Source organism: Prionailurus bengalensis, chromosome A1, assembly GCF_016509475.1.
Source record: "Prionailurus bengalensis isolate Pbe53 chromosome A1, Fcat_Pben_1.1_paternal_pri, whole genome shotgun sequence".
In the NCBI taxonomy this organism is placed as follows: domain Eukaryota; kingdom Metazoa; phylum Chordata; class Mammalia; order Carnivora; family Felidae; genus Prionailurus; species Prionailurus bengalensis.
Genome location: NC_057343.1, coordinates 173728492 through 173748170, shown reverse-complemented (window position 1 = coordinate 173748170; position 19679 = coordinate 173728492). Strand labels below are relative to the sequence as shown.

At 38.1% G+C, this 19679-nt stretch overlaps 1 protein-coding gene across 1 annotated transcript in view; it reads left to right on the top strand.

The window, feature by feature from the left end:
* The window catches only part of MCC (MCC regulator of WNT signaling pathway), a 429487-nt gene that overhangs the window by 85328 nt on the left and 324480 nt on the right, over positions 1-19679 (top strand). Inside the window, exon 2 of the mRNA XM_043588824.1 lies at positions 1113-1360. Within this exon, the coding sequence (XP_043444759.1) occupies positions 1113-1360 (248 nt within the window). The remainder of the gene's footprint in view (positions 1-1112; positions 1361-19679) is intronic.

Below are 19679 nucleotides of genomic sequence, written 5' to 3'. Positions count from 1 at the left end.
CAGGGGTCAAATGATGTCCTCTAGATAAGTGCTCTTGGCCAGCATCATGTTGTTGTTCTTATTGTTCCTTTTTAATTAGTTTTATTTTTGATTTTTAAATTTGAGGACATACAGGCTGGGTATCCTTCTCTAGTCCAGCCCCAGACTCGACCAGCCCCTCCTGTCTTAGATCCATCCACTTCTCACATTTACATAATGTCCTAGTCCTGGAAGATGTGTGGGATTTTGACTCCTGCTCTAAGTCTTAGGGCTAGTTGATGGTGAGAAGATGGAAAATACTCAAAGAAGATTAAGAAAAACCAGAGGTAGGCCAGGAGTGAGTCATGCAAGTTGAGATTAAATAGTCTTTGAAAGAAGTGCTGAAGTTTGCTGATTGGTTCAGAACAAGCTTGTTAAAATCTTTGTTGTTCTTTTACAACTGGACTAGATTTTAAACTCTGCCAAAGGGAGAAACAATGTCTTTTCTATGTTCTGAAACTTTATCTTGTAGTGAGATTACAGGGCTGCACTCTACAGGTGCTCCATCAATTTCAAAAGAAAGACAGGGAGGAAGAGGCCTGGAGACAGGAGGGAAAAGAGAACCAAAAGATTCTAAGTTGCTCTACTCTTCCAAATAATTTTTTGGGTTTTTTTGAGGAGAGAGAGAGAGCAAGTGAACACAAGTGAGTGAAGGGCAGAGAGAGAGAGAGAGAGAGAGGCAGAGAGAGAGAGAGAGAGAGAGAGAGAGAGAGAGAGAGAGAGAAAAGCAGGGCTCACCTGAAGCAGGGCTTGTGTTTTTACCCAAAGCAGGGGTTGTGCTCACCTGATGTGGGACTGAACTCATGAACTGTGAGATCATGACCTGAGCTGAAGTCAGATGCTTAACAACTGAGCTACCCAGGCACCACACTCTTCCAAATAATTAGAGTTCTTGCCTAGAATCACCCAGATGAAACAGATCTTTTTGCACACTTACCACTTTTCTAGAAGCAATGAGGAAGTTGGAAATAGGTTTCCTGTGTGTGGATATGTTCAAGAAATGCTCTTTCCACCCCTCCCCCACCCCCATTGACCACGTTCTCCAGCTCAAATGTCTCTCCTAATGAGTTTTCTTCTGTCCAACCCTCCTGTAGAAATGACTTATTGATGGTCTGCCGCCAACTGAATATGGAAGAGTCTGTGGCTGAGATCATGAACCAGTTGGGCGCAGATGAACATGGGAAGATTTCCTTTCAGGATTTTACAAGGTGCCGCATGCAGCTCGTTCGAGAAATTAGGAAGGAGGAAGTAGGTCTTTCTGAGAAGTCAGACAACTCCTGTAAAAAGAAGAAGCTGAGGGATAGAATTGCGTCCTGGCCCACGAGCAGCGACAACAGTTTGGGTAGGTACAACCAGGTGACAGTTTGGTAGTGCTCCACTAGCCCTGCTTGGTGACCTCTGTAGATGAGAGTGGCCTGCCCAGCCTGCTGCTGGCTCATCCGCAGGCTGTCTTCTTGGCCACACTTTCCCTGGGTGAATGTTCCCTACTTCCCCCAATTCTGTCTTACAGTTTCAGTTCTGAGCTTAGTGCATTCTTTATTTTAGTTCTTCCATTTTCCAAGCGTAATAATGCATAGCTATTTAGCTGTTGGAGAAGAAGGGGGCACATTGGATGGGAGAGGTGGTGACTGCACCAGTAGGCCTCAGAAGCTATTTGGGGACTCCTTCAAAGTTTAGTGCAGCTCTGTGCAGTGTGGTTTTAAAAAACCCATCTCTTGTTTGCTTAATCTTTAAAATTTTTTCTACAGAGTTTTCCTGTTCATAAGTATTATTGTTTCCTACTAGTGCAAGATAAGCAAGTAGAAAAAAAGGCCCCACAAATGTTGATAATTATTGAAGCTGGGTGATGGGAGCATGGGGTTTATAGTACATTTTTTGAGCACTCAAATGTTTATATATTGTTAGTATATTTATAATTTTTCACAATTTTTACAAGATTTAAAGGGAAAAACAAGAGGCATCTGAAAGGGTAGCCTGAACAAAGGGCCAGATGAAAGTATCTGAATTTTCTATTATATTTAAAGGAATTAAAAAAAATTTTTTCCTTGAAAATGTCTCCTGGATCTCTCTCTTTCTCTGTTTCTTTTTCTCCGAGGTAGATCTAGTGGCAGGAAACAAAGCTCCATGTTAATTGTCCATCATTTGTTAAATATATACTAATTAGCATAGATAATTATGTAGTGCCCCACAACACACACACACACACACACACACACACACACACACACACACACCCTGAACAGTGCTCTTGGCAGTGAAATCATTTGGAGCATTATTATTGAGTAATTGAAATAATAAACGTGTCCTCATATCCCCTATGCCTTACTATCTTAATGGATTCCATTTTAGCTTCAAATCAGATGTCTGGTAATGCATGTGCTCTCAGCATAATAGGTAGAAATATTTAATTTTTAAAGTAACATTTTTCCGAGTATTAAAGTAATATATGTTCATTATAGAAAAATAAGGGGGGAAAGGCAATCAGAAGAAAATAAAAATCATCCTTAATATCTCACATCCAGAAATAATAGCTACTGTTTAGATTTCTCTCTCTTTCTCATGTGTGTATATGTGATTTAATTGTTTTTTACTATTTTTTTCACATACTTTCTATAGTTTTGTATCCTGAAATTCTTCCTTTGCATTTTCCTCATGCTTTTTAAAATGTTTATTTATTTATTTTGAGAGAGAGAGAGAGAGAGTGAGAGAGAGAGAATCCCAAGCAGGCTCTGTGCTATCAGCACAGAGCCCCACATGGGGCTCGATCCTATGAACATGAGATCACGACCTGAGTTGAAATCAAGAGTCAGACACTTAACCAACTGAGCCACCCACGTGCCCTTCCTCATGCTTTTAAATAGCATTTGAAAGTATGATTTGTAATACTTGCATGACCTAAAATGCACACACAGTAATGTGTATTAAATGAAAGAATGAGTGGAATTCTTTTTGTAAGCTGTATTTTCTAATTTTTCTGCCAAGAACATGGCCATCTTACATAAATTAATAAGCACACACACAGACACATTTGAAGTAAACTGTGGTATATCCCAACGAGTGAATCCCATGTGGTCACTGAAGTAATATTTACTGTGTATATAGGAGGAATGCTTGTATGGAAAACAACCTATACAGTCAAAATTTTTATTTTAATGTGTAGTTTATAAATATTCTAAAAGGGACAGTTTTGATAGAATTGCTGCCCACATCTAATTGAACGGTCCATTTCATAGGATTGCCCTAACTAGAGAAAGAGTTGAAAAACAATTCCTTTCAACCTTTGTAACTGTATGACTTGGAGAAAAAAGAGGTAATTGAGGGCTGGTGAGTCATAAAACAGTTTGTGAACTGAGGAAATGCCAGCAGATGTGCAACCCTGTGCCAGTTTATCCTGGTAGTTAAAGCTTCAAAGTCAGGTTATTTGAGTGTGAATCCTGGTTCTGTCACTTCCTGCCTCCATGACATCAGACAAGTTACTTAACTCTCCATATCTCAGTTTCCTCATCAAGTGTAGCGTGAGAACAATAATTGTTATTTAGAGGAATTTAGATGTTAAATATACATATGAAAAGCACATAAAACAGTGCCTATCACATAATTAGCCCTATATACAAGTTAATATTATCGTTACTGCCACTCAGTTTCATTTCCTATTGATTGTCACAGTTGCAACTTGTATGTTGGAAAACAGTCTCCTATTCAATCCAATGTGAGACAAATACATTTAAAACTCTACAATAATTAAACAATGAGTTATGAGTCCCTCTCTTTTCCACATTGCAATCTTCCCTTCTGACTCCATGTAGGTAGAGTCTAGTACTTCCCATCTTGGGATCAGGGGAGCCCTTTCCTGGCTCCGCGATCCTTCTGGCTCCTGTCCCACTTCTATGCTCCTCTTCTCAGCAGAACTTTATGAAGAGTTTGTCTACACTGAGTGTTTACCAGCCCTCACTCTGCCTTCAACCCACTCTTCCCAGCTTTGGTCATCACTGCTCCAATGGACCCGCTCTGATTGCCTCCATGTTGACCAACTTGGTCCTCTTCTGGATCTTTGCCAGCCATTTTACTCAGCTGACTACTCCCTCACTCCAGCTGCACTTTATTCTTTTGGACTTCTCAACACCACATTCTCCTGGGTTTCTGCCTGCCATTTTGGCTTCCCTTTCTCAGTCTTGATCTCTAGGGTGCCTTGGAGTTACGATCTCTCCCAGGATGATTTAGTGCCCATGACTTCAAATAATGTTTTTTGTACCAGCGACTTCAATGTATGTATCTAGCCCTGCTTTTTCCCATGAGCTGCCAAATCAGGTAAAAATGACACGTATTCCTGGATGTCTTATAGACCTCTCACGTTTAACACGGTCAAAAGGATTCTTGACCCCCTTCCTTAGTCTTCCTCTCAGGGTCACTGATCTCCCAGATATCCCCATATTGACAATATCACCACCCTCTCATTTGCTCAAGCCAGCAAGTCCTGTTGTCTCTTTTGTCAAAATACACCCAGATTCTGTCTACTCTCCTTTGCTCCCTTGCCACCACCCTTGCCTAAATCACCATCATGTCTTGCCTTAATTACTAAGATAGCCTATAACTGGCATCCCTGATGCCTACCTTGACCCCCTGTATTCCATTATTTATCCTGCAGTCAGAGTGGTCTTCTTAACATTATGGAAACATGCTTAGCTCATTCCCATGTCTGCAGCATTCCATGGCTTCCATATCATCTAAAATGACGTCCAAATTCCATACTGCAGTCTGGCTCATAACCACCACTGTAAGTGTTATCATGCTGATTGCCCTGACCTATTATGCTTGTTCTAGCCACACTGACCTTCCTGTTTTCCTCTAACTTAGAAAATTGAGCCAGACTTCAGCCTTTGCCCTGGCCCTTTCCTCTTGTCTAGAACACTCTTCTTTTTGACTTCATTTTCGGTTATTCAGATTTCATCTTAAATATTCCTTCATTAGAGGCCTTTTCTTTTTTTAAAAAAAATTTTTAACATTTATTTTTGAGAGACAGAGTGAGCAGGGGAGGGATAGAGAGAGAGGGAGACACAGAGTCTGAAGTAGGCTCCAGGGTCTGAGCTGTTGGCACAGAGCCCGATGCGGGGCTCAAACTCATGAACCGTGAGATCATGACCTGAGCCAAAGTCGGACGCTTAACCGGCTGAGCCACCCAGGCGCCCCTAGAGGCCTTTTCACATGCCCTGTTGCTTCATACCACTTATTCTTATCTGACATTACATTATGTACTTATTCTAAGACTCATTTATGTATCTCCCCTAGTACAATGAAAGTTCCACTAAAGTACTGACAGCCTTACAGGGGTACTACTATACCCCAGCATCTGGAACAGAGCTTGGCATATTAGAGATGTTTAGTGTATATTTGTTGCATTTGTTGAATGGGCAGTGCACAGTGTTCATGCTTTTTCAGGGATAAATGGCAGCACAATGCATGGTTCCAGACACCAAGGAACTTATAATTTAAATGTGAAGTTATAATCACATGGCAATTTAAGTAGCAATAAAATTTATGTTAGAGTCAACAGAGGTTTAGAAGCAACTGAATGGTGCAGAAGATAAGAAAGACTGTGAGCAGGAGTTTCAGGCAAGTTTTACCTGTGGTTGCAATATGGACAGAAGTAGAAACAATGTTGTACTGCTGTAAGAAAAGCCTGAGAAAAAGTTAGGTTTAACAGTAAAGTGTCAGAAAGATTTTATTGTCAGTCCTGACATTCCACACCACATCCACAGCAGGGAGTTGAGTTGGCAGAAAAAGAAGAGTTATCAAAACATTACATGCTCAAGTTGGAAGAGGAATTTCGAAAGATTGATTTTTCTCAAATGTTTTCCACAGAACACCGATTTCAAAGGGTAGTCATAAATATTTTGTGAAGAAAGAATTACTTTTTTAAATACATTTGAAAGCTTTGGGTTAAACTAGATTAATAGTTTTCTTTATTGCAAGACATCTCTGAGTCTTTAATATGCTAATATTTCTTGCGACTCTCCAGGAGAAGAATAAAATATATAACATTTCACACATTTAATTGACCATAACTTTTATTTACAAATCTTCTCTTTGTCCTTACATTCTCTGCTGAAATATACTTTGGGGAAAAATTAAGATATCTGAACAACTAGATCATAATAGATTTTTATATCTCTTTTATGTCCACTTAGAAATGATATTAAAAATTTTTAATGTCTTTCAGACAACAGTTATATAAAACTTAAGTTATAGAAATAACAATATTAAAAATGGTTAAAAATTACTAATATTTACTGTGCACAAGGCAATTTGGTAGGCACTTTACTTGTATTATATGCTTAGAAAGAAATTCCAGGTTTACCACTGAGTGGCTATGGGATTTAGGTTGCATTCTTGATTATTCTCAGCTTCAGTTTTCGTATCTGTAAAGATAAAGTGGTAATACCTGCATTAGAGGATAATTGGAAGGACTTAGTGAGATATCATTTGTAAAGTTCCTACACAGTGCCTATTCACATTAGGTTTTCAATAAATAATAGTGTTCTTATAGTAATTATCATTATCATCTCTAATCCTTGTGACTACCTTCCCAGTTTAGAATAGAATCCTCCATAGACAGTGGAAGACACTGAGACTTGAAGAAGTTACTTGCCTTGCTCTAAGCCACAGAGCTAATAAGGAGTTGAGAACACTAAAACGTTGATTATTGAAAAAGATGATTCTCGAAGATGCCAACTAAAAGAATACTGCCATCCAGAGGCCACTCCCAGAAATTGTCGGCACATGGTCCCCAGGGTCTTGAGAAGGGATCTGAGAGGACAATTCCTGCTAGGTAAACCCATCCCTTTGACAGTGAAGTGATGGCATACATTACATCAAAATAGTTATGAGGTTTAATGTGTGCTCCCTAATTTCCCAGTGGAAAACAAGTGATTTAGGTTTATTATAATCACTTGTAATTTTCATTTAAAATTTTGTGATTTAATTTTTTTCATTTTGAAATGTAAATTTTAAAAATTAAATCACATTTTAAAAACCATGATTTAATTTTTTTCTATTTTCTTTGTGATTAGGAAAGACTGGAGTTAAAAAAAAAATCCTAACTTTAGATATTTATACATGTTCACCATTCCATTGAAGCCTTTATTTAAACACGCCCTTTTAAATAAATAGTTTTTTACTTCAACCAACCTGTAAACTTTACACATGATTTCCACATATTTTTGTCAAATGTGTGAATTTTGTGAAAGAGATAGTGCTTCAGGGTGAGGACCACTGAAAAACACCACTGAATTGCCTGAGGAGAATTGATAAAACCCTTCAAGTTTGCCTAATGAGGTTGTTACAAGCCTATGCTTTTCAGATCTTTGAGGGCACTTGTTTTTCTTCCTTTGGTCAGACCTCGGAGAGCCCAAGAACTTATTTGAATCAAATCCCTATAGTTTTTTTTTTTTTTTAATTTTTTTTTTTTCCAACGTTTTTATTTATTTTTGGGACAGAGAGAGACAGAGCATGAACGGGCGAGGGGCAGAGAGAGAGGGAGACACAGAATCGGAAACAGGCTCCAGGCTCTGAGCCATCAGCCCAGAGCCCGACGCGGGGCTCGAACTCACTGACCGTGAGATCGTGACCTGGCTGAAGTCGGACGCTTAACCGACTGCGCCACCCAGGCACCCCCAAATCCCTATAGTTTTAAAACATTGTTTAAGACAGCAGACATTAAAACCTGTTAATTAATACAACTAAGTTTAATTTATGCTAAGATTAGAACACTGGGCACATTTTCCAATAACCTATATCTTCAAAGATACTTTATTGGTCTGGCCTTAAGTTATATTCCCACCTGATGTTTCAGACTTCATTACTGCTCTGGTAATGCCCCTGTGGTCCAGCAGGAACATACAAAGTACTGAAGTGTCTCAGAGAAACCAAAATAGCAAGGCTTTTACTTAACAGGAACTCAAAGTAAAAAAAATAGATCAAAGAACATATAGTTTAGGCAGAAAGGTCTCCAAACCCCACATGTAAGGAGATACTGATTGCTTATCAGATTTAAAGAAATAAATAAGCAGCTCCCTGAATGTTGGTTTAGTATCTTGCTTTCAAAAAATTAAAACCACAATTAGTTAATATACATAAAACCTGTCTAGTCCTGACACATCCCAATTTTTTCCAGAATGAATGTTACTCTTAAATATTGTTGGAGTTTTTTTCTGTGTATATAAAAATTCTTCTAAACTCTTGAAACAGGTTAAATTAAGTGAGACAAGAAGGCATTTTCCAATTCAGCTCGGTTATCCCTAGTATGTAGGTTTCTGGCTGGTGAATTAAGAAAATAAAAAAATGTTTTAAATCCCCTATGGGTTCTGTGTGAGCAATTAATAATTAACACAGAGCCTTTTAAATAAAATCACTCATGAGAGTGATTCAGTGTTAAAAGTACTGCCCAACTAGCATAAAACTAGACTGAAATCACAGTAGATTTTGGTCCCACTTGAAGGTTCTGGAAGTTTGTTTTTTTACTGGCGGTAGTGGTAGTTTTTTTTTTTGCAAACTCTAAGCTCTATGTCACAGAGTGAACAATATGTTTATTTAATTTATTCTACTCCTAAATCAGGAGTTAGAATAGGCTTTTAAAGTCTTTAAGTAATAGATACCATTTCACATTTTTTTTTTTTTATGATTCCAACAAGTACAACATAGTTTTGTTGCATTACAAGGTCCTATATTGGTTTGCCAAAATTTTGCAGTTTGGAGAAGGAATTGCCTTCTTTCTTTTTTTTTTTTTTAAGTTTTTATTTAAATTCCAGTTAGTTAACATACAGTGTCATGTTAGCTTCAGGTGTACAATACAGTGATTCAACCCTCCATACATCACCTGGTGTTCATCACAAGTACACTTCTTAATCCCCATGGCCTATTTAACCCATCCTCCCACCCACTTCCCTTCCAGTAGCCCTTAGTTTGTTCTTTATAGTTAAGTGTCTGTTTCTTGGTTTCTCTCTTTTTTCCTCTTTGCTTATTTATTTTGTTTCTTAAATTCCACATATGAGTGAAATCATATGGTATTTATCTTTCTCTCATTGACTTACTTCACTTAGCATTATTCTCTCTAGCTCCATCCATGTCCTTTCAAATGGCAAGATTTTATTCTTTTTTATGGCTGAGTAATATTCCATTATATATATGGAATATATATATTCTATTATATGTATATATATATATATATATATAATCTCACATCTTCTTTATCCACTCATCAATTGATGGACACTTGGAAAGAATATCCAATGGGAAAAAGAATGTCTCTTCAACAAACGATGTTGTGGAAAGCTAGACAGCAACATGAAAAAGAATGAAACTGAACCACTTTCTTACACCGTACACAAAAATAAATTGAAAATGGATTAAGGAGCTAAATGTGAGACCTGAAACCATAAAAATCCTAGAAGAGAACACAGGCAGTAACTTCTTTGACATTGCCATATCAACTTCTTTCTAGATATGTCTCCTGAGACAAGGGAAACAAAATAAAAAATAAACTGTTGGGACCACATCAAAATAAAAAGCTTCTGCACAGTGAAGGAAACAATCAACAAAACTAAAAAGACGACTTATAGAATGGGAGAAGATATTTGCAAATGACATATCTGATAAAGGGTTAATATCCAAAATATATACAGCAATTATACAACTCAACACCCAAAAGGTGAATAATCCAATTAAAAAAAAAGCAGAAGACATGAATAGACATTTTCCCAAAGAAGACATACAGATGGCCAACAGACACATGAAAAGATGCTCAACATCACTCATCATCAGGGAAATGTAAGTCAAAACTACAATGAGAATCACCTCACAACTGTCAGAATGGCTAAAATAAAAAACACAAAAAATAACAGGTGTTGGTGTACTGTTGATGGGGAATGCAAACTGGTGCAGGCACTCTAGAAAACAGTATGGAGGTTCCTCAAAAAATTAAAAATAGAATTACCCTCTGATCCAGCAATTGCGCTACTAGGTATGTACACAAAGAATACAAAAGTGCTAATTCAAAGGGATACATGTATCCTTATGTTTATAGCAGTATTATCTACAATAGCCAAATTATGGGAACAGTCATTTCACATTCTTGTGTTGCATAATAATAATACTGTCAAGCAACTGTCTGTAGTTTGATTGGTCTTTAGACTTAGTTTGGGTAGATTTGGTCAGTTCTCTGATTAATTTAGTTGACTTATATCACTTTTTATTAATCATTGCCTTTGCTATTTTTGAGCAGTTCCTAAACCCTCCTGATTTGTCTGCTCATACTTCTCAGAGCCTAGGCTTCGAAATGCTTTGTAGCTTCCTGCTTCACTCCTTGGAACATTTTTTTTTTCTTTTAATTTTATTATTATTATTTTTTTAGTAAGCTTTATGACCAATGTGGGGCTTGAACTCACGACCCGGAGAGCAAGAGTCACATGCTCTACCAACTGAGCCACTAGGCACCCCCACTTCTTGGAACATTCTTGCAACCATGAAAAGAAGTCTGGGCTAGACTAACAACGGTGAGGGACCACACAGAGAGGCCTAGGCAATAGGTAGCATCATGGCCCAGGCACATATGTGTGCATGTCTTAGTTCTTCCATCCCCAGTCGAGCTACCAGATGACTGCAAGTTATGTTAGTGAGTCTAGATGAGATAAGATGGAGAACTGCCCATGTAAGCCCCGCCCAAATTATTGACCAATTATTGACAGAATCACAAGAAACAATGAGTTATTGCTGTTTCAAGTCACTAAGTTTTGTAATGGCTTGTTATGTGTCAGTAGATAAGTGATACACATAAAGAATTACCCTTAAGTTTGTGAAATTATTATGAATATGAATGAAAACAAAAGGCCCAAAGCCATCTGTAGATTCAATGCAATCCCTATCAAAATTCAATGCATTTGGGGTGCCTGGGTGGCTCAGTCTGTTGAGCGTCCGACTTCAGCTCAGGTCATGATCTCGCGGTCTGTGAGTTCGAGCCCCGCATCGGGCTCTGTGCTGACAGCTCAGAGCCTGGAGCCTGCTTCGGATTCTGTGTCTCCCTCTGTCTCTGCCCCTCCCCTGCTCATGCTCTGTCTCTCTCTCTCTCTCTCTCTCTCTCTCTCTCTCTGTCAAAAATAAATAAACATTAAAAATTTTTAAAAATTCAATGCATTTTTTTCACAGAAATAGAACAAACAATCCTAAAATTTGTATGGAACCACAAAAGACCCAAATAGCCAAAGCAATCCTGAGAATGAAGAACAAAGCTGGAGGCATCACACTTGCTGATTTCAAGCTATATTATAAAACTATAGTAATCAAAACCATATGGCATTGGCATAAAAACAGACTCTAGACCACAGGAATAGAATCAAGAGCCCAGAAAAAAAGCCCATGCATATAGTATCAGCTGATATTTGACAAGGGAGCTAGGAATCCTGAATAGGGAAAGGATTGTCTCCTCAATAAATAGTATTGAGAAAACTGGATATTCACATGCAAAAGAATGAAATTGGACCCCTGTCTAACACCATTCACAAAAATTAACTTGAAATGGATTAAAGACTTAAATATAAGACCTGAAACTGAAACTGTAAAACTAATAGAAGAAAATATAGGAAAAAGCTCCCTGACATTGGCCTTGGCAGCAATTTTCTGAATATGACCCTAAAAGCACAAGCAACAAAAGCAAAAATAAGTAAGTGGGACTACATCAAACTAAAAGTCTTCTGCACAGCAAAATAAACAATTAGCAAAGTGAAAGGAAACCTATAGAATGGGAGAAAATATTTGTAAACCATCCATCTGATTAAAGACTAATATCCAAAATATATGAGGCACTCCTGTAACCCAATAACAGGGAAAAAAATGCAAATTGAAAATGGGTGGAGGACTTGAATGGACTTTTTTCCAAAGAAGACTTACAAACGGCCAGCAGGTACATGAAAAGATACTCAACATTACTAATTATCAGGGAAATGCAAATCAAAGCAGCAATGAGATATCACCTCACACCTGTTAGAATGTCTACCATCAAAAAGACAAGAGATAACAAGTACTGGCAAGGATGTGGAGAAAGGAAACCCTTGTACACTGTTGGTGTAGATATTAATTGGTGCAGCCACTGTGGATAGTAGTAGAGGTTCCTTAAAAAATTAAAAATGGAATTACCAAATGATACAGGAATCCCACTTCTGGGTGTATATCTGAAGGAAATGAAATTATTATATTGAAGAGGTATCTGCACTCCCATGTTCATTGCAATATCATTCACAATACCTAAGACATGGAGACAACCTGAGTGTCCACTGATGGATGAATGGATAAAGAAGATATGGCATATATATCTATACCAGAGTACTAGTCAGCCATGACAAAGAAGGAATCCTGCCATTTGTGACAACATGGATGGAACCATGAGGGCATTATGCTAAGCAAATATGTCAGAGAAATACAGGTACTGTATGTTCTCATTTATATGTGGAAGGTAAAAACGTTGATTTCAAAGAAATAGAGTAGAATGGTGGTTGCCAGGGGTTTGGAGGCAGGAGAAATGGGGACATGTCAGTCAAAGGGTATAAGCTTAGTTATAAGATGAGTAAGTTCTAGGGATCCAATGTACAGCATGGTGACTATAATTAATTACATTGTATTATATACTTGAAAGTTTTTAAGAGTAGATCTTCAATGTTATCACCACACATAAACACAAATAATAATCATGTGAGGGGATGGACGTGTTACCTAACCTTCCTGCAGTAATCGTTTTGCAATATATATGGTGTGTCAAATGATCACTTTACACTCCTTAAACTTACATGTGTTATATATATGTCAGTAACATGTCAATAAAGCTGGAAAAAAACACAAATATATAAATAGAACTAGTTCAGAGTTCTATATAATCAAATAAAACACATGTGAGGTGAACAAGGTATGCAAAGGAGATGAGAAAGGAAAATCATTGTTGGACAGAGAAACAAGACAAGACTCTTGTAAAAAATAAATAAATAAATAAAGCCCAAGCTGATCTTGGAGAATTGGAAAGAAGTAAAAGGATGTAGAAATAAGAAAACATACCTAGGTGGTGATGAGGTAGAGAAGAGTTCATTAGAGAGTATTTAACCTGTAATTGAGTTAAATGTCCTTGTACCTCACACTGAGTTCTGTGAACATTTGGGAAGCACATGGAAGTGGTTGGGGGTGCTGGGAAGGTTATTAAATGCCCCCAAACAAACATGGTGCATAATCTCAAGCATCAGTGTAATTGATTATTTGGAGGAAAAGTTGTACAACTTGATAAGTTTTAAAAAATTGTATTTAAGGAAATGCTGATATATGAGTAGTAGAATTCAAAATAAATATTTCTTTTCTTTCTTTTTTAAATGTTTTGTTTATTTTTGAAAGAGAGAACGCGAGCATGGAAGGGGAAGTGGGGGCAGGGGATCTGGAGCAGGCTCCATGCTGACAACAGCGAGCCCAATGCGGGGCTTGAACCCATGAACCATGAGACCATGATCTGAGCTGAAGTCAGAATTTCAACCGACTGAGCTACCCAGGCGCCCCTGAATTTTCAATGTAAAACATGAGACTTGAAAGAAATCTCTGGCTTGGGGTAATTACACACTTCTTTGCCCACTGCCTTTGGAGTACTTGGGTGAAGACTGAGAGAAGCACTGTATTAAAGGATTCTTTCACGTACAAACCTTAGAGCTTTTTTCCTCTTCTAGTTTGTCTTCTTGGGCTGTTTAGGGCTCTTGACATTTAAGCTGATGATCACTCTGTTATCAGACAGTAACTTACAGAGCCCATCAGGGTCAGGGGGTAAAAAGGATATAAGGTTGCCCAAACACTGTTAAGATTACCAGCAAAGACATTTTCTAGAATGACTATTCCAATGGCTTTGCTATTTAGAAGGAGGAGGAGGAGAAGAAGGAGGAGGAGGGGGAGAAGGAGAAGGAGAAGAAGGGGGGGAAGGAGTGGAGGAAGGGGAGAAGGTGAGGAGGAGGAGAAGAAGAAGGCTCAAGGGAGCCTTGTCACAGGGACATAATCCTACAATGAAAGTGTATTAATGCAGAAAAATCTTGGTTATTACAGCAGCTTATATGTGGCATATCTTGCTTTCAAATTATGAGCATAATTAAGGATATAATATGATAATCTCCTTAATATATCTCAGATCTAGTAACCTACAGATCAGCAGCATCCACTAAAACTAAATATTTTCCTTTTTTCTAACTCAGGGAAAATAGAAAATATTGAAATAGAAAGAAAATCTGTTTGCGTTTAGCCTGAGAAATCATGTCATTTGCCATGAAGAGGCCAAAAGATCTTCTGAACAAGGGAATAGGAGAGGATATTGTAAATCACTTCACCTCAAACCCCTACCAAGTTATGACCTCACTGGTTATTTGAAGTGTTGTGGGATCTCAGATAACTGAGCCCGTATATTAGAATGTAAGTGCTAAACAGCTAATGAAATCAAAGATAACAAATGACCTTGACACCATCTGAGAAAGTGAAAATAATCAAGAATCAGATGTATATTATTTATCAGGCTGAAAATGTTTCTGTATTGGATATATTTGGACTTTGATTCTTTGTGTTTATTTGGCTTTTCATAGTCTGAACTCTGAATTCTGCACTTAAAGATGTCAAATCTATTTGTAGTACATTGACTATCATCTGTCCATTTTGCAGTCACTGCAGGCAAAAGGAAACAATAAAGGACAATGTAAGAAGGAAAGAACAGGGTGCATTCTTTTTTTTTTTTTAATGTTTATTTATTTTTGAGAGAGAAAGAGAAGCGAGCGGCAGAGGGGCAGAGAGAGGGAGAGAGACACAATCTGAAGCAGGCTCCAGGCTCCAAGCCATCAGCACAGAGACCGACGCGGGGCTCAAACTCACGAACCATGAGATCGTGACCTGAGCCAAAGTCAGATGCTCAACCAACTGAGCCACCCAGGCACCCCTGGTGTATTCGTTTTTAAACTTTTAAGCAAGCATATATAAGATCACCAGATTCTCAGGTATTTTTTGAGATATTTTTTTAAATGTTTATATTTGAGAGAAAGAGCGAGAGCAGGAAGGGGCAGAGAGAGGGAACAGAGGATCTGAAGCAGGCTCTGTGCTGACAGCAGAGAGCCCAATATGGGGCTGGAACTCAAAAACCATGACATCATGACCTGAGCCAAAGTCGGATGTTCAACCGAGTCACCCAGGCACCCTTATTTCTTGAGATATTAAATAGTTTATATTTCTTTTGCAGGTCATTACCTCCTATAAGTCACTATGCTGTTCTGTGGTGGTCGAAATTCTTGGAAAATGATGTTTCAAGTATTACACACTGGTCCTTCTTACTTTCTGATTTAATTTTTTGCTGTTTTTTCTGGCTATTTGGTGCTGCTCTTTTTGAATATATTATTTTAACTCACTTCCCAATGGTATAAATTACTTCATTTTAGTCAGCAAAAAATAAAAAGTTCATGGGAATCCAGATGTGCCTATCTCAAGGGTAATCCTGGCATGAAGGGCGCCCCTGATTACCTGTGTTGATTGTATCTTTTGAACGACATATAACACAATAAGATTGTTCATCTATTTTCCCTCCAGCATGATTTAACTGAAGCAATTCATTAAGTGTCACTGTATTTATGGGATGTTGAAGCCATTCCAATTTCAGTGGCAGTGGTACAACTTGGCAAGATTTTAGATATTTTTCATGGAGTAAAAATGATTTCTTGGCTGAGATAAAGGCTCGGTCTGCTCACAGAAAGTGTTTAGTTTGGCCAGACTCTTTCATTGTCCATTGTTCATTCTAGAGAATCTGTCACTCAACCTTAAAATCACAAAAGACTCAGGAAGGCTTATTTTGCTTCCTGTTTTATCTCTCTCAAGGCTACTGCAAGTTCATTGGAGAATATTAATAAAAGAACATTAGTAAGTGACTGTTTAAATCAGTTAAATTTTTATGGTTGTTTTGGAAGCGTTTTGTATGGTTTCCAGTGGATCCATTTATGTTTGCTATCTACAAGAAAAACATTCTCACTTCTAGTTGAAGCAGAATTTAATCTGATATGTTGTGTATTTATTTAGCTTTCATTTTATGGATGTGTATAAGTCAGTTCTAGATAAATTTTAATGCAAACTAATTATCATGTCAGATTTGTCTCTTGGTATTTGTAGTGTTTTCTTTGATTTATCTGACTTAAGATTTAGAGTATTTTGATAAAAGTTTGCCCTTGAATTATAGTACAGCCCAGAGGGTTTGTTACATATCATCTAGTTTTACTCTACATAGTATAGATGAGGAAATGGAGAGGAAGTGTTAAATAATAATAATTCTCATGTCACAGAGTTAGCTGGTGACATGGCTGGGGCTAGACTATACCTCTCCTGACTCCTGACTTAATTGTTTTTCTAACAGTTCACACCGCTGTATTCTTTTCTATTTTTCTCCTGCTGTATTAACAAAAACTTAGAATTCCAATTTCCAAGATGGTTTTCATTTTCTTGTTAAGAATTTCTTCATCGAGATTTAGGTGTGAAAATGCCACCCTGGACTCCTAAAGAGTTAATTTAATTACCATTGCCACCTATTTCAGTTGCTTTCATGCCAAAACCAAAACACTCATAATGTTTAGATTTTTCTAGCACTTACACAATGCCTTTTTCTTTTTACTTAGTTTGTATTATCTTTCAAAGGATTTTTCACATATATCTCATTTGGGTAACAGTAACTAGACCCAGAATCTCAGGGATGTAAACATCAACATTTTCACCTTGCTGTGTATATGTCAACACAGTACTTAGTGAGATTTAATCTCACTAAGGGTGTGTTAGTGTTTAGTGAGATGGTACTGGCTTTTGGGCAAAAGCCCTCTTCATAACAAAAGCACCCCATTTTAAGTGTATGCCTCTTATATGACTATCGGGACTATAATATGGTGCATACTTAGGTCTATGAAGCCACAGCCCTGAGAAGGGTGGGGTGTCCTCTGAAGGGGAAGGTGATTGCTAGTAGTTCCTCCCAGTCTGTCACCTGAGAAAGAGAAGGTCATCAGACGCAGACCTGCAGTTCATGAGGGTTGCAAATGTTTACCGAAGGCAGGTAGACAATGTGAGCAAGCAAAGTTGACTAGATGGAGGCTCCAGCAAACTGGAAGGCATGTGCCTATTTGCCAAGGGTAGCTAATGCTCAACTGTAGCCAAATGTTGCCCTGTGGGACAAGGGGCCACATGTTTCCAGATCTTGTGTGTGTGTTTCATGCCTGTATGTGTGTGTGTGTGTGTGTGTGTGTGTGTTCAATGCCAGAACATATTTGCCTTTATTAAATATGATTTCTCCATATTCTCAATGTTGATGGCTAAAATTTTAAAAGAGGATTCTTTTTTTTTTTTTAATTTTTTAACGTTTATTTATTTTTGAGACAGAGAGAGACAGGGCATGAACGGAGGAGGGTCAGAGAGAGAGGGAGACACAGAATCCGAAACAGGCTTCAGGCTCTGAGCGGTCGGCACAGAGCCCGACGCGGGGCTCGAACTAACGGATCGCAAGATCGTGACCTGAGCCAAAGTCGGACGCCTAACTGACTGAGCCACCCAGGCGCCCCTAAAAGAGGATTCTTAAGTAGAGCAGAACTGACAAAATATATCTGTGAGCTAGATATAGTTCATAGCCCACCAGTCTGCTACTTGTGCAGGAGATAGCTTCTTTCTCAGTCTTCATTACCTTGCTTTTGGGATGAGAGGAATTAGATTATCTGGTCTTATGCTTGTAAATATTGGGAACTGTGATAATACCCGATAGATAGGGCTGTACTGGGAATTACGATGGGGTAGGGCTAGTACCCACGAATGGTAAGTCACCTCAGATATGCCGTAGTAGTTTCTTGCCACTCCTATGTTGATTCTCTTTAGACATTTGCAAAATCTTCTATGAATGCTGCCACTTTGCTTTGTTTGGGGTATTAAGGAATTAAGAGTTGTCCATTCTTGGGCCACCATACCAAAGGGAACTAGTTCTACCTCTTTATGGCCTGGGAATGGATTCAGGCATAATTAGATGGAAATCCTAAAGGGGAAGGTGAATCATAGAGGACAACAGTTAAGGTTATGAGGTTCTTCTTCATCATCCATTGTGGAGATTCTCCATCCATTGCCGGTCTTGTAGAATAAGAGGTTTGTTTTTATTAAGGGAGTTGGCTATTTTCATACACCTTTCTGCTGATTTGCTTTGATGTTGGCTAATTTATATCCTGAGAGTCTATTCCTTTGGTATATCCCCAAGAAATGCTTTGTCCCCATTTTCTAAAAACCAAATACCAGACAACATATTTAGTCTTATCAGTCATTCATACTGTATATTAATAATATAACCAGATTTTTACTTGAAGTGATTCTATTGAGGGAGGAGCCACAGGAAAGGTCTTGAAGGACAACAGTAGATGAAGGAAAATTTGAGTTGTGGAGAAAAATCTGAGGAAGGAAGGGGGGTGAGGCTTATGAAAACCATTTTGTCTGTGTTACTCCTGCCTATGCCTGGTCTGATAAAGTTCCCGTTCATCTAAGATGGCAGAGATCAGTGTTTCCTGAACTGGACCCAATAAACTATAGTCATTTTGGGAATGTTGATCTGAAATCTGGAATACGTCATATGGCCTAATGGGGCAAACAACCAAGGAGCACCAGATGTCTGAGAAATTCCTCTAAAATGAGAAATAGAGACCAAAACAAGAAGAAAAACTTAATTTAAATGGAATGGAGACTCTGCAAGTAGAACACTCAAAATAATCCCACTTCATGGGTGCCTAGGTAGCTCAGTCGGTTGAATGTCTAACTCTTGATTTTAGCTTAGGTCCTGATCTCAGGGTTGTGGGTTTGAGCCCCACATTGGGCTCCACGCTGGGCTTGGAGCCAGTTTGAGATTCTCCCTCTCCCTCTCCCTCTGCCTGCCCCCAAATTTAAAAAATGGAAAAAAATCCCTCTTTAATATATTATGAAATACAGGAGAAAATACGTACACACACACACACACACACACACACACAGAAACACACACAAAGAATAGGATAAAAAGAAACATTAAAATGGGGCGCCTAGGTGGCTCAGTCGGTTAAGCGTCCAACTTTGGCTCAGGTCATGATCTTGCGGTTTGTGAGTTCGAGCCCTGCGTCGGTCTCTGTGTTGACAGCTCAGAGCCTAGAGCCTGATTCAGATTCTGTGTCTCCCTCTCTCTCTGCCCCTATCCCTCTCTTCATTAAGATAAGTTGTAAAGATATATGTCAAGCAAAATGGTAGTGGTTCCAGACAGAAGTTCTGAGTTGCAAGAGAAAAAGAAGAATAAAGAAAGTAGTGAACATGTGGATAAACATAAATAAGCAGAGTAAAACAATAATACTGTGTTCTGGAGATTTTAGGGAAAATAAATATAAAACAATAGTAGCCTATATGTTGGGAGTGGGATGGATAGATTTCAAATTTTCTAAGGTCCTAATATGGTCCAGAGATAGGTAAATAAATTCATAAGCTTTAGATTTTAATAAATTAAGGATGCGTGTTGTAATTTCTAGCATAATCACTAAAATAGAAAATATTTTTGTTTGTTTTTGTTTGTTTTGTTTTTGTTTTTAATTTAAAAAATTTTTTTT